This window comes from Agelaius phoeniceus, chromosome 3 (genome assembly GCF_051311805.1).
Source record: "Agelaius phoeniceus isolate bAgePho1 chromosome 3, bAgePho1.hap1, whole genome shotgun sequence".
NCBI classification, from domain to species: domain Eukaryota; kingdom Metazoa; phylum Chordata; class Aves; order Passeriformes; family Icteridae; genus Agelaius; species Agelaius phoeniceus.
In genome coordinates, this window is record NC_135267.1 from 57,954,594 (window position 1) to 57,971,054 (window position 16,461).

Here is a 16,461-nt window from a genome sequence, read left to right on the forward strand (position 1 = left end):
TTGGTAGCTCTCACCTCCATTTGGTGAAGAGAAAGTGAGGAAAAGAACAGACAGAGAATAAGAGGTTATATTTCAGTACATAAAGCAATAAGGATAGCATTTCCAATCCCAATAAACAGTTGAGAGGAAGCATTCCAGAGTAGCAAAGCAAAGGCAAAGTGCTCCACAAGGAAGTGCAAAAACAGAGAGGGTCAGGCTCCACCACCCCGAGCTGCTGAAACTGTCACTTCTTGTATCAGACAGGACTAAATATCAGCACAGCATGGGAACAACATCACAGTGTTGCTAACCCTCTTAAAAATAAAGCTCATGGGCAATCTCTAGCCAGACACTGGTTTTTGTCTTGCTCAGTAGTCCTCAGGGCAGCAGCTCTCTATTTTTATTTTCCCCAGCAAAAGCTGAATTGAAGGCCTTGCAAAGTACTGACCTGCCCTGAGTGTTCCTGCCACAATTATTGCCTGACTGGGTAAATCTTGGGTAGGCTACCACAATGCTGTAAACCTGACATTGCAGCAACCCCCAGCCCTTCAACCCCCTGGACACTGTGGGCTTAGGAGGTCACCCAGGCCATGCACATCTAGAGCCAGTGAAGCTGATTCTCCTCTGGGACAGCTCTGCTGTCTCCGGTGCCAGGCTGCCCAGAGACTGTCCTGGCTGACCCTGCAGGCAGTGCTGGCAGTCTGCCTGTACCCCCGGGGACATCTTTGGGAGCCTGGCACCATGCCCTGCAAATAGTTGATGCTGGCTGCTCTGAGTGCTGGCACAAGGCAAACCCCCAAAATGCAAAGTGGAAAAGGTCACTCGGAGCGAGCTTTCTGCTCCACAGCCTCTGCAAGCACTTAGTAGCATTTGATGAGTATCAGTTGGGTTTTTTTTAATATTATTCATTGCAAATGTTAAAAGGAGACTGTTTACAGCATCTGGTATGTCTTTTATTACTCTGCATGATTTTGGCTCAGTTAGTACTGTAAGCCTGGATTTTTACAGTTCTGCAAATTATTTTCAGTCCTGCGCTTTCTCTCCTGGTCTTACTCATCGCAGTGACAGCAATCCACATCACTGCTGTGGGCTGCTTTTTAGGAAGTGGGCACATGATGACACACTGAGAAAATAAAGAGCCAAACCTCATTTGGGAGACTCCACTTACTCCCCATTTAGCATCACGTCATGCCATCATGATCAATCTTTGCACAGAGGGGATGACAAGCAGAAGATGAAGGTGGGGACTGAAAAGGAGACGCCAGTTTCTGCAAGGAAGATTGGAAAATCAACATTTTCTGGTTCTATTCTGACAATACTCCTTCCTGAAGGTCACAGAAAGGAGGCCGTTTAGCAAAAACAGGGAGACCTCGTAGCAATCACACCTCCTGGTGCTCCGTCGGGCTGCCGTGCAGCACTGCATCGTGCCGGGACGCCTTGTTGGGCTGGGTTTGCCGCCGGGATGCCGCAGGACCGGGCGGCTCCGGCCGCCATCGTCGCTGTCGCCGCGTCCGGGGGGCTGCGGGCGCTTTGCTCCTGCCCCCTGCCGGCGGCTGCCGGGACTGCGCCCCCCGCCCCGCTCCCGCTGCTGGCCCCGGGCTCCCGCCCCGGCTCTGCGGGATCGCAGGGACGCGCCGGTCACCGGGAAGGGCTGGAGCTCCCGGACGTAGCTTCTCCTCCGACTGCTGACGAGCACGGGCATGATTTTTCAAGGATGCAGCACAAACATTCTTGTGGTGTTATTATTTATTCCAGATATTCTAGAATGATAGGGTCATGGAATGGCGTGGACTGGAAGGGACCTGAAAGATCACCTGGTTCCAGCCCCCTTTCACTAGACCACACCTTTCACTAGGCCACGATTCTGAGTGCTCCATCAAACTCACCCCTAAGCACTTCCAGGGATTCACATCCACATCCACAAACTCTCTGGACACTCTATTTCAGTGGTTCACCACCCTGATAGTAAAATAGTTTTTTCTGCTATCTGATCTAAACCTTGTCTCTTCCAGTTTGAAACCATTACCTTTTGTCCTGTCACTACATGCCCTTGTAAAAAGCCCTTCTCCATCTTTCTTTTAGGCTCTTCAGGTACTGGAAGGCCACAATTAGGTCATCCCAAAGATTTCTCTTTTCCAGGCTGGACAAACCCAATTCTCTCAGCCTTTCCTCATAGGAGAGCTGCTTCATCCCTCTAATCAAATTAGTGGCCCTTCTCTGGACTCAATCCAACAAGTCAGTGACCTTCCAATGCTGGAGATCTAAGATGCATGCAATAATCTTTTCTATCCCAAATAAAAATGCAAGGAAAGGCAGGAAAGAAGAAGGTGGAAATTACTTGGCATATCTAGAATGAAAGTCAAAGACTACCTGTGAAGTTAAAAATACAAGTCAGTAAAATGATGGGGCAATTTGCCTTGTTTGTACCCTAAAGTTGAGGTCAGGTGGATACAGGACATGAAGCCAGGAGAATCCATGTCCAGCACTGTTGCAAACAGGCACTGCTACCCGAGAGGTTCCTCAATGCCTTTTGCCACAATTCCTATTCCAGTAACACAGTGATATCAGCAGTTCTCAGTGGTCAGGACCAGGAAACTCTCTGGCACAGAATGACACTGTATTCTTTTTCAAAATGCCCTAAAGAAACCCTAGCAAGAAGTTCAGTCTTTAGGCTGGGTATTCCATAACATTATTCTGCAGTGTTCTCCTTCTGAGATAGTGAAATGCAGACACTAAACAGGAAGACAGTCACAAACACCTAAGAGCAGACCAGACTATTGCAATTCTACCTTCCCCTCTTTTGAGGTGCTTAAAGGGATTATAATTTAAATGTTCATATTAAATTTTAATTGTTTTAATGAACAATAAGTATATTGAGACTGTAATAGCAAATGATCAAATGGAATTTTAGAAAAAAGAGATAAGGTGGGAAAAATATCTTGGTAAAGCATTCTTTCATTCTATTTTCTGTCCAGAAGATAGGTCTCTCCTAAAAGTCACCATAAATACCAGAGGTAATACCTTAATCTCTCCTTGCTAAAACTCACCATTAAAACATTAAGAATAAATAGCATCTAAGTGAGGGATTTTTTTTGGGTTTTTTTTGGTTGGTTGGTTGGTTTTGGTTTTTTTGTTTGTTTTGGGGTTTTTTGGGTTTTTTTTTTTAAGGTTCCAAGCAATTGGAAAGTTAGTATTCAAGTTATGTGAGCTAATTTGGAAATTAACTCTCAAATGCTGGTGTACTTATGGTGCTGCTTGTAGTGGTGGAGAAGACATGTGCCCAGTGTGGAATGTCTCTGTCCCACCTTGCTGACCCAGGGTGGTGTTCGGAAGACTGGCTAGGGTTTCTCATTTATTAAGTCATCATGCCAAAGAGGCTTGGTCTCAATACATGCACTGAAGAGCTGCTGCCTTCATGGCCCAATGGCTAAACATTGGTGAGATGCACTTGGACTCCAAATGAGCAGCTGAATGAGGGTAAGCACAATTTGCAGGTGATACTAGTCTGTCATAGCCAGGCTGTATGCTCTAAGGTCATGATGATATGGAAGCTCTTTCCATGGTGGGGTCATTGAAAATGACTGTATACCTTTGATTTAAAAGCTTTAGAGTATATTCATTCAGTGATTAACTGAAGCAATTTGATGTTGCCGTAATTAAACAATATACTTCATCTTCACTCTGTAATATTTTTTTTCTTAGGTGCTAAATCAGCAATAGATCTGTAATCTGCTGATTAATTCCATTTACCCATGCTCTGGTGAAGAATAAAACCTTGAGGCAACCAAAAAAGAAAATGCAGTAAAATATGGAAATAACTGTAGCCATTAAAAGATATTTTTGTTTCTTAGTCTTTTGGGAAACAAGTCAAATATCATAGCTAATATCTTCTGCTCAAAATAATGGCAATTCTGGTTTTATTAAGGACACTAAACTTGCTGATATTCCAGTTCCTTTCCATTTCTAGAAAACAGAACAGATTTCTGCGCTCAATTATTTTTCAAGTCTAAAAGGAAAACCCAGTGTTTTGAAATCAGCTGAGCAGTCAATCTGGTTGCATATTTTGCAACAGCTGACCTGCAGCCTACTCCTCATCTATTTCCACTTACATCTTATACCATTTTGGAGTTTCATAGCCTGTGACAATCTCCCTGTCCTAGTTCATCACTGCATCTCAGTTCTAGACTCTGTCCAAAGCCCCAGGGCCATGCCTGTCTGCCTCAATTCAAATGGATGCTGGCATAATCCAGGAGCTGAAGCATGCTGAGATTTGAAACTCTCTTGTAAGTTCATCCAAAGGGGCATGATGAAGCAGACCAGTGTAGGAATAAGGTTACACCCGTAACCACAAAGAGGACAAAACAAAACATGGAAAATATCCAAACAAAGACAGGGGAAGGCAGAACATGACAGTACTAGTAGGACATTTCTACCATCAGGGATCATAAATGTTTGTTTCCTGAGGCATGTACATTAGAAGGAGCTTTTGTGGTAATATTTTTATGAGAGGATTAAAGAGGGAAAATACCTTTTTTCTGTTGAAACAACATCACTCTGAAGTGATGCAGTGCTGAAGCACATGGTTCAACTCATAGAGGAGAACTAATAACACCAAGCCTTATTTATCTGTGGAAATAAAAGCTGTGGGTTTCTCCCTTTCACCCTGCCCCCACACTGACACTGCCAACTCTTTGCACAGCTCAGTCTCATCCCTTAGACTTGTAAGTAAACTTGGGATGAAAAGTGTGCCTTTGTTCCCTGAAGTATCAAAGGAACTGTGATGTTCCTTTCTCATGCCAATCATTATAACAGTCAATAAGTCAGCACAATGGGTGCCTGGCTTTCATGTCCTTAGGGCTGATGGCACACATACAAAATATGACTGTTATTGTTATTTTTACTATTTTTAGGCATACTTTGTTAAGACTACAGCAAGCTTATGAAAAGAGCAGACATTCAGTTGGTGGCCTTTCTTGGGAATCTCCCTCAAAGCCCCATGTGAGGCAAACTGGGTGAGGAAAAAGCACCAGGTGAGGGTCATCATCAGGAAAGGAAGAAGCCAGACCAGTTCTGGTCTTGCTTCTCTAGGATTTGTCCTACACTGGGACCCTGTTGGCTTTGGAGGGACTAGAATGAAGCACCCAGGCATCAGCTATTTGATCTGAGAGCCAGCTATGCAGCACACTTGTTACTAAATTCTGCCAAGGAAAAGAAGACCCAGCAGATGTATCTTTCTTTTAAATATATTTAGTTGTTGTTGCAATTCAAAAGAAAATATCTTGGAAACACAAGATTATCAAAACATAGTGACTCATTTTCAGGTGTGTTGTAAAAGCCAGGGCAGATTTCTGCCAGGCTTTTCCCTAGTGGCAAACCAAACATTTTATCTCACCTGGATTTTTATTAATCTGATTTAATTGTTAGTTGTGGGGGCTTTTTTGTTTGTTTTGTTGGGGTTTTTTGTTTGGTTGGTTTTTTGGGGCTTGTTGTGGGCATGAAGGAAATTGTGAATCTGGAACTTTCAAGGTGTTCTGCAGGGTGTTAAGTTTAAAACTAAATACTTATGATTATTCATATCAGCCATCTCAGTAACATAGAAATCCTCAGATCTAACCAATTTAGCAGCAATAATAACCATTACAATGTCAACTTTCTGTCACATTCTTGCATCTTTATCTTATTTTATCAATGAAGAAATTGTGATCCAGAGTAGCAAAAAGATGCTGAGAGGTACAAAAGAAATCAACAGGGAGTAGAAATTAGTTGTTTCAGGTTTCAGCTTGAAACAGATGATCTTTATGGGTCCCTCCCAACTCAGAATATTCTGAGAATGTTTCCCCTTTAACAACAACAACAACAACAAATCAGCTTGTGAGGACCAAGAGATTTTTAAATTCAAATGACTTAGAAGCAGCAATACATACCCTGTAGTACCTACATGGACATGATTGCACCTGATACATCTTACTAGTGGTATCAGTTCAGTAAAATACCTTGAATGATCACATAATTTAGTTTCCAAAAGCCTGACATTGCAAATCCTCTGTTGATATAATAGCACATCCAATCTCTGTAGTCCCTATGGGATAAAAAACAATGGAAGCAGACATTCAAATATACTGTCAGAAAATCAAGCCTCTTAGATAAGTGAAGGTCAACAAAAGTATGAGAAAAAACAAGACAGAGCAAAAGTTTGCCTAGACATAAATTACTGGAAAAGCTGACTGAAGTATCTAAAAAGCCTTTTTCATGGCCCTTACCAAGGGTTTGGCACAGGACTGATGAGTTCTGCTGTTTAATAAACCTCAAAGCTTGCTGTTATAGGAGCCCATGTGTGTGTGTGTGGTCATTTCCACAGAAGTTTATAAATCCAAGCAGAGTGGATGAATTGAGAAAGTTATTGTTCTTTGTGTTAATCATTAGGTGCTACCATGTTAAACTGAGGTACCCAGACATCTGTGATTGAAAGAAATTTGACCAACTATTTTTTGACCTTCCCTCATATGCCAGACAGTTCTAGACAGAAATTTTTACTTCAAAACATTATTTCCATATTCTACTGTATTTTCTACAGGCTTATGCAAAAGTATTCATTGGCTGTACATAACAGAACTATGATGCTTGCCAAGCATAACCTCCTTGATTGGAAATGAAAGCAGCACTCAGCTCTCACTGACAGTTAACTCATAAATCCATTGACACTAGGCAGGAACACTAATCAGCAATTAAATGTCTTGAATTTGCAAATGCTCATCTTTACATGGTATAAATTATCTGTATATGGTAAAGTAATATTGATTTACTAAAATCAAGCTAATTTACTGGTGATTTCTTCAAAAAAATTACCTGCGCAGTACATTGTAAAGCACAACACTGTAACACATGATTGGCAGCTCTTTCTGGATGGGTTGCAGAAAGAAAACAAAACCAGCATAGGCCATATTCCTGTGAGCACTGGTGTCATTTGTCATTTCACAGAGTCATTGTCAGACCAGGCAAATTTCACAGACTCAATTCTAAGTTCTCATCCTTATATTTCCTCATGCAATTATGTTGATTTCCCCCACTATCCTGTAAAAACAAACAAAAAACAAACAAACAAAACCTCCCAACAAAAACAAACAAACTGAAAAAATCATCCAAACAACTACAGCCTCCCTCCCACATACACAGAAAACCCCAAACCACTTTGTCAGTGTATTCCTGATTCTTTTCTCCTGCCACACCTGGCCGTGGCCTAGGGAAGAAGCCACCAAGACAGACAGCACCCTTGCTGGCCCTTGCTGTGTCTTCCTAAGAGAAATTGTAATTTAGTGTTACCCAATCCTGTCCAGCCACTTGACACAGCACAGACACACAGCAGTACAAAAAAAAAATGCATTGAGTCTTAAATGTCTCAGGGAGGAGATAAACAAATAGTTAATCACTTTTTGGCCGTGGGTGGCTGCTGTGCAGTCAGCAGCAGCCAATTCTAGGACAACAGACTTCTGGTGAATGGTAGCTGGTGACTTGGGTTTTTTAAACCTACCAGATCACAGAAAATAGATACATCTTACATAAGGGACGGATTAGGAATTAGTTGCCCCAGCACTTGTTCAGAGTTTGTGTGTTAGGCTATTTCCATGACAGCTTCAGATCTTTGCTGTCTGCAAAGCAGCCAGTAATCACTTCAAGCAGGTGCACAGAGGAGAGAGACTTTTAGACACAGGGGTACTCACAGGCAGAGACTGCTCTAGAGCTGGCTTTGCTAGAGGTTGCAGGCAGTCAAAGGGCCATCAAAGAGCCACAGAATCACATGGAATCAACTAGGTTGGAAAAGACCTTTGAGATCATTGAGTCCAACCTATGACCCAATACCACCTTCTCAACTAGACCATGGCACTGAGTGCCACATCAAGTCTTTCCTTAGACACCTCCAGGGACAGTGGCTCCAGCACCTCCCTGAGCAGCCCATTCCAGTGCAATCACTTTTTCTGTGAAGATCTCTTTCCTAATGTCCACTCTAAACCTCCCCTGGCACAGCTTAGGACCATCTCCTCTTGTCCCTACCTGTGCCTTTGTATAACCAAATCTTCTGCCTGTGAGGACATTCCTCAGAAATTACTTCACATCAGCAGGAACTGTTCCAGTTCAGCCTCCCTTGCTTCTCCCTGCTTCTCCCAAACCATATGAAACAGATGAGAAAAGTCAGGATTTGTGTTCCGTTTAGCCCAATTTCACCCACTGATTGATGGAGGTACTCTCTGTAACTTCAGGGTGTGAACACAGTCCCCCAAACTCATATTTTTAGAGAGCTGGTGCAGTGAAATCATGCTGTGGTCCCGACTTTGCAGGGTGCACTGGGAAACTGAAGGCCAGGTCTTCAAGGGTATGCAGTCACCTAACCTTTATTGATTTCCTTTGAGTCATAGAGGAAGTTGTTGCTAAAAGAGAGGCTCCAGAACCCAGGTTAGGATCTTAATCACTGTCATTTTGCAGTTAATCCAATTATCCTTCCAATTTATTCAGTACTTCTCAGTCAATTGCATACAGTGGAACATTAGAATGCAATATTGGGAGCACAGCAGCCAATTACCAGGACATATCCACATTCACGGAGACCAATCAAGCTATTAAAATGCTTTTTTTTTGAAACAGGAGAATGCCCTAGAAAAGTCTGTGCTGTAATTTCCATGCACTGTCAGAACAAATCGATCAAGAGTAGCAATTCAGGAGCCTGGTCTACCGCAAGGAATGAAGTGAAGGGACTACTGCGTAGTCCCTCTTCACTAATCAGCTACCCCTCCACAGGCAGCTGGCAATGCAAGCAGGACACCTAAGGGCAATCTGTAAAAAGATTATTTACTATTAATGAAATTTTGTAACCTCTAAGGTAAGGAAGTGTTCCTCAGACAAAGTTTCTGGAGCTAAATCCCTTGCTTCCATTTGGAACCCATTAAGCAAAGAACTAATCCAGTGGGAATGGCTGCTTATATAAAACCAAAACAGACTCCTCTCCCTGAGACAGATTTTGTAAGCCAGACATGTATTTTCCATGGGTTTATGTGATTTAATGAGGCATGCTGGCATTAAGCAATGGGGTTTGATGCAGTGTATATCTGGTCCAAATTCTTCTCACAGAAGTGATTCTTGATCTGTCATGTCTATCCCTAAATTCAGAGGTCACTGGGAGAACGACTTTCAACACAAATATAAATAGTATGGAAATTAAACCCTTCCTCTTATAAAATATTTTGCAGGTTGAGGGACTCACATTGATTCATGGATCTGTGGTGTCAGACCTGTTTTGAGATGCTGCTAAAACATCACTCTTTACCGATTAGCAGTATGTTCAATAAAAGGTACAATTTATTAGCTGACAGGCAGCATTCATTTGATGACACCGTCAGAATACTTATAAAATTCAATTAGTCTCAACATTGGTTAAAAAAAGAGAGTGCAAACAAATAGACCAGGGTAAATACAACGTGCATGTAGGAGAGGTTTCCCTTGAGTTTTCCCAAGAAAAGAACCCCACATTACTACAGAAAGTAATCCCTGTTCTCTTTGGGCTAAACAAAATGCAAATATAATTATGGGGATGAAGGCTGCAATGCAGAATTTTGATATTTTTACTGGGAGTAATGTTTAGTGGCCCAGTAAGACTGTAATAACATACAGAGCCATTCATCTCCAGGCCTTTGAGACAAAAATATTCCAGACACAGCCACAGCAAGGTTGTTATCTGGAGAACATCAAGGAAGACAAAAGTTGGATGTGTTCCAGTCACTTCCAAATGAGCAATATGTGTAAAGCTGGTAGTTATAACACTATTTTCAGTTTCCATCCAGAAGGGTAATAAGGTGACAGAGAAATTCAAAGATGTCATCCGTGGTCTTGGCAGACCCAGCAAGGGCTGCAGCGAGTACTGACCAAGGATGTGGTGAGTTTGAGTGGGGAGAACATGCAAAGATATATTTGCCTCAGGTCCCCCACACACAGCTTCAAGTTGCCATTCAAACTTTATGGTGCACAGCAAACCTGGCCCTTGACCCAGAGGTCCCAGCTGTCTATGCACAGTCTATATGCAGGGTGGCATGCAGCCCCAGGACAAGCACAGCTGGTGTTTGGCAAGACCATGTGACAAGATGTACAAGCCACTGCAAAAATTTTAAGCAGCTATCACAAAGAAAATATCTTCTTACAAGCCACTTAATTTACAATTTTCTTGAAAACTTAAAAACTTGCAACAGTAGCACTTTGACTTTAAAACATGCAATTTCTGTCCCAAGCTCTTTTCTAGCAGGGATATTGTAACTACAACTCAGACTAGTCTTTTTGCCCCGAGGAAGCACCATCAGCAAAATGTTTCCCCAACAACTACACCCAAATCATCGTGCAAGAACTAGACTGTGCATCCTTTCCCTTGCCACTAGCACAGAAATTAACAGAGCAACCCAGGGAACAGGAGGGATTTATTTTGTAGCTGTTAGGACTTGCCTCTCACATGAAGGAGATAATCTCACAAGATTTACTCCTACGATGGAATATTCCAATCATTCCATGGATTTCAGGATTAGTCATATTTGAGGCACAATTTTTTAGCTGTTTTGAAATGTCAGGAAGGTGAGCTTTCAAAATTAACTGTTTGTTGGGCTGGTTCTGAAAGTTTTCAACTCAGTTAATACTTTCCAATGCTTCTGCAGAAAAAAAAAGTGCAACTGAATGGCCTATTTTCTGAGAAGTATCATTAGAAAAAAAGTGCTGGGATGGTGCAAATCAGCTTTGAATTTTGCAACGCATTTTAAGGTTTTACTGAACATCCCCATGGAAAATCTAGTATGTGCTTAACCAATAGTGTATGTTATAGATAATATTTTCTATTTCTTTGTTCCTTCCAAACATAAGGGCCTCTTTGCAGGAGGGTGTTGTGTACTTTGATTTCCTGTCAGTCCATGGAGGGATAGCTGAAGAGGCAGGATAAAGCATTTTCCTTTCACCTCCAAGAACTTTGTGTTCACATCCTGAGTATTGTCTGAAGCAACATAAGGTCTGAGTTTCTATTTTCCATTGATATACATGTTCCCTGTATCAAGTCAGTGAACACAACCCACCATAATGACTGAGGCAACAGGCCTCATCATTTTTCTTAAACAGCAGGAAGTAACCAAACCAGGTGATCCATCTAAAAATTTGACTGAAGTTGGCCACAGCCTACTAGTTAGGCATTTCTGTCAAACATGAGAAACCAAGCTGCTTGATTCTCACCTTAACAGACCTTACAGCAAAAGAGTTTCATTGTCCTCCTTGGGTATGATGCAAATTTAACACACAGGTCATGTCCTAAGTGAAGTTAAAGGGGGCAAGGGAGCAGAAAAAAAGCAGAGAAAAATTTAAAACCCTCAAAAAAACTGACTAATGTCTTTGCTTTTTTTTTTCTTTTCCTTTTCTTTAATGAAAAGGTAGGTTTTTAAATGACAGCTGCTGAAAATATCTAGAGAGACTTAGTTACCTGTATTAACACAAAGAACCTGTCATTAGATGGAGAGATTTAACCAGTAGGTTTTCCTCCTGCAACTGTTTGTATAAGGAACCATGTTGAGGAGTCATCCCCCTGGGTCCAGGGAGAGGTTTTGATTTTATTCAAATGATTCATGACATTACAGTACTATGTTCTCTTTGGATGTTTGATGTTTACAGTGATGTCATTTCTCGTGTTTTGAAGCATTGTGCCTTTTTCTTTTCCTTCTACCTGCCTGTTTTTGAGGTAGTCATCAGACAAGGTAAACATTCTTCTAAAGGAGTACTCTGAGTTCTCATAAAAAGATACTCTAATTGTCCAGGCACTTGCACAGCCCAGCCCTGTTTATAATAACCTCAGGGGCAACCTCTGTGCCAGAAATAGTTTACTAGGGAAACTGGAAGTGTTTAAGTCACTCTGTAACTTGCCCAAGGTCAATGTAAATGTTCCACCTGGGCAAACAACGAGGGAGGACATGCCATTACAGACCTTGAACAAGGGATGCCAGAGCAAAATCTGAACCAACACAGAACAGCATGTCAGACTCCGAAGATTTCGAAAATTGTTTAGGAACAAACCCTAGATTCAAATCAGCCAGATCCCACTGACTGAACACAACATCATCTTCTTTACATCCCATTTTGACAAGCTTGGCATTGCTTGTACTCACCACAGAGCACCAGTGTCTCCTGCAGCAGCACCTGTGTGGTGCCAGGCTTGGGTCTTTGGGAGAAGTGTGACCCAGAGCTGTGACAGAGAAGTCCAAGTACACAGGACAAGCTGCAGTGCAAGATGCAATGGAATCAGGGGATCAAGTCACCCTGGAGGATGTATTCTCTGTTCTCACAGCTTCTCCCTATCTCGACACGTTATACTTGGGCATGTTTGATGCTCTCAGAGATATCAGAATTTCAGCATTTTAGAGGTCTGGTCTAGTTCAAATATCCATACTATTGAAACCAGCGCATTAATCCAAAACAATCCTCCAACTCCATGAAAGCACAGATTGAAGACAATCCTCTTCATCCATTTTCACAATCACATTTGCTTCAGAAAGCCTATTTTCAGTTTAAAATTTGAAACATGTGGGTAAGCTTGTTACAAACATTGGCTCTGATTAAAAGAAAAGCTTTACTTTTGGGTCTCTCTAGATTAGGAGAAGCAAAGTTTCTTTCTGTTACTTTACATGTCTAACTCTTTGCATCTTTCTCTGACTTTGACAGTGCCAATATTGCTTTGCAATGCTGTTTTGGCAGTGGTGAAATGGCATATGCTAACAAAAATATTCATCCATAATTTGTTCCTAAGTATTCCAACCAACCTTTTGTCTTCAGCCAAGGCAAGCAAGTGGACAAACATATTCAGGCTTCAGTTTTCAAGCACTTTATTCACTGCACTTAAAATTAGCTGTGCTTCACTTTTCTGAAAACATTTGTACCCACTGTTTCTGGCAGATGCTTCCTTTTGGATCATTGCAGTAGAACATTAGATATAATTCAAGAATATCCTTAGAAAACTCAGTGACATTTCTTCCCTCCATTAACTCTTCTAGCTCATCTCCATCTTTGCAGATTTTTTTTCCAGTGTATAGTATGGAAAAAGTAATTCTTTTAGAAATGGCTGCATCTACTCAGCATTGTGGTTTAGCCACTCTCACACGCATAGACTCAGGGCCTGTAGAAAGTTCTAAGAACAGAGCCAAGACATTGTCAGAGAAGCTATTTACACATCAGCCCAACTTTTCTGCACAATTAGCTTTTTCCAGATGTGTGTGCCTCTTTTTACAAGCATGTGACATGCTTCCTACAGTGAAAGTAAGAGAGTGATGTTGGAGCCCTAGGCTTCAAATGTTATGTGTGCTTTGTGTCCAAGTATTGTCTATCTAACAATGGAGCTATTGCACGGAAGCAGCAGAGCAGCTGCTTCTTTCCCCCCAGTCTTTGTAGAACAAAGCACCAGGCTCCTCAGGAGTCAACTTTGTTGTTCTGCTGTTGTATAACCGAGCTGTCATCCGGCCACAGGCGCCAGTGGCCGCAGCCCCCCTTACGGGAGCAAGCAGTTCAAAAGCAGGGCTGGGTTTGTGCAGTTTAATTTGATGTGTCAAGCATCTTTATTACAAGCATTCCTGCAATGTTTGCTGTTAACACTCAGAAAAGAACATGTATCAAATCTAGCCAGGACATGGGGAAGGGTAGAGGACAATTTGTGCAGCAATTCTAACTTGCTCCGACAGAAACTGCAATTTTCAGGGCCAGCATGCAAACTTAGAAAGAAAACATTTTTGCATGCTGTAATATTGATCTTCCCTGAACTTCAGATGGGATTTAAAAACAATAGTGTTTTCCAATGGCAATCTAGTCTTTGCCACTTCTCTATATCCTTGAATGTCACTTCCCAGGAGAGAAAAGAAATCTCTTTGCAGACAAGAAATTTATGGCCAAACTAGTCAGGTCAGATGTGAATTAAATAGTACAACACACCATCCCACTCAGTGAATGCTCAGTAGAAATCCTCCTGCCAGAGATATATCATGCCACATAACTGTAAATATTACTGTGCTCACTGATCTCAGCAGAGGAAGTGGCACTCCTCATCAACATGTTCTTCAAGGATTCACAACAAAATGAAAAATCTAGAACCACAACCAAAACCAGTTGCTGACAGTTAGACCAAACCCTTCGGGAAACTTGCCAGTGTTTTCTTCTGCCATGTCTATTGCACAGGCACCACAGCAATAAAGGATTCAGAAATATTCCTGATTAAATACAAGGAAGATTAACTACTTCATAATACTGATATGCAGATGGACAGAATGATTTAAAAAGTAGTCTGTTCATTCCTGTTTCTCACAATACCTGCATGCATTTTGATTCACAGTTTAAACTTCCTGTTTCCAGCTAATCCTTTCAGAAATAAAACTGACATACTGGGCAATAATAGACTGCATATAAATGGAAAAGCTTTTCTTTGCTGTGAACCCAGTGATTAGCTCATCTTTCAATCTCTGCTCCCAACACGTTTCTTACAACAAATCCTCTGCCACTAACAACTGTGCATGAGCTGTCCATCATAACTACTGACAAGAAAGAAATGAAAACAAGCTGTTTGTTTGCACAGGACCAAGAATGGTCTTGTGGTTACCATACTTTTCCTGTGACTGAAGACCTATGGATTCTCATCTTTATGCAGAGCCATGATTTCTGTGCAAGCTTGTACTATTTACCTTAGCTTTTGCCTCGATTCTCCTCCTCCTAAAGAGACAATTATGACTCCAGGGCTTTTGAACCACCCTGGGACAATGTCAGTATTTACTTCATTTTGATAATGAAGAGGACATTAATCAGGTTTAGTTGCAGATATGAGTAATCTACAGCAACTTTCTTAACCAAACTTTCCCTGAAGTCTGTATCTGTGCTAAGGGTGTTGGGGAAGCAAACACCAGCTGAGCAGACCAAGCCTTGTTATGGAAAGTAGATAGGCACCACCCAAGGAAAGTAGCCCAAAGCCATGGGCAACTGGATAGAAAACAAAGAAAATTCCTTTTTCATAAATGAGCTCCTCCCCAGCAGCACACAAACACGCCTAAACTAGCTCCCTGCACTTCAAAAGAGCCCCACCCCGACCTTCCAGACTTTTCTACCTGGCAACAGGTCCTTTACAGGAATTGCATGCTCTTTTCCAAGCATATATAATGCTGTGCTGTGTGATAATTCCCTCACTTTCCTTCAAAAGTCTAAGGCAAAAATCCCTAGTGAGTGTGTTAAAGGATAAACCTTGTTATGCCTCCTCCTTCTAATGGCACATTGTTACCAGAGAAATGAGTAATCAGTTGCTTAATAAAAGATGTCCTTCCCAGTACAAGTGGAAAACAAGCCTGCTCTCCAATTAGCAAGTTCTTGGAATCCTTTCCAGCAAATATGCTTTGCCCAACCTGATGGTGTTCCACAATATGGTGCAACTGTGAGAAAATGTGTTTGCAAATGGTAAAAGAGAAGGAAAGGTGGTGAAAATTCTTTACCCTCTGTTCTTACACACTTTATTTCAAACAGCGCTGTTTCCCTTTCTGCTCCATGCACTCCCCTGGCCATTAACCCTGTGCAGGACTGGAAGCACTTAACCTGACCCCACATTATTCATTAAAAGGTAAGCAACACACTCTTCAGAGAGCTGCTCTGTCTGCTTATCTTAGCACCAATCTCACCCCCTATATTTTTAATCACTCCGATGTCTGCACCCGTGTGCTGCATGCCCTTGGGCTCATGAACCTTATCATAATGTCAATCTGTATTGAGCCATGCACACTCTCTGTCTATAAATAACAGAAGTGATTATTACTAGTAAATAATATATACTAGCTCATCTAAAATGAATCATGTTCTCCAGTCACCCTGGAGAATGAATAAAATAGGCAAAGCTACAAGGCATCACTTTAAATACTTCTTATATAATTATTATGAAATTGCATTAGGCTATGACTCATTCCTGCAAATGTAAGGTTCATTAAGGGTAATTAAAATAAGTCACTATCCCTTCAAAGCAATGACTCAGAGGCTGCTGCCCATAGTGGAGTGCAGTGAAGTCAGAGAGAAGCTCCTCTATTCTCACCAAAAAAGCAATTGCAGCTTATTGATGTAGTGGGTAGGCTCAGTCTGCTCTTCCCTTTAGTCCATTTAGCCCCCAGGTTTGGATTTTTTCCATATCCATGAAGTTAAACCATCTACACATTAACTAAGCGTCTTACTAGGGCTGCAAGGAAAAAGAAGGGGCCTAAACACAACTGTGATATACCCAAATGCCCTTTCCCTAAATGATTGTTTGTAGGATTTTAAAAAATGGTGTTGACTGTGTGTGATGTGTAACAACATAGCAGTCATCTGATCAAGCCAGCAGCTTGCTAAGAGTAAGCTGCCATCCTTAGTAGGCATCTATGGATCATTTCATGACAGAAGTCAAGCTGCAGCTGAGATCATCCACTGTGGGAG

The 16,461-nt window shown here is 41.7% G+C and overlaps 1 protein-coding gene across 1 annotated transcript; it reads right to left on the bottom strand.

Annotated features, from left to right (window-relative positions):
• Positions 1-1,165: 1,165 nt before the first annotated feature.
• On the bottom strand, positions 1,166-2,318 carry LOC143693660 (uncharacterized). Its single transcript, XM_077176316.1, has 2 exons — positions 1,365-2,318; positions 1,166-1,247 (listed from the first exon to the last, which is right to left on the bottom strand). The coding sequence occupies exons 1-2, from the start codon at positions 1,679-1,681 to the stop codon at positions 1,166-1,168; spliced, it is 399 nt and encodes a 132-aa protein (XP_077032431.1). The 5' UTR covers positions 1,682-2,318.
• Positions 2,319-16,461: the final 14,143 nt, after the last annotated feature.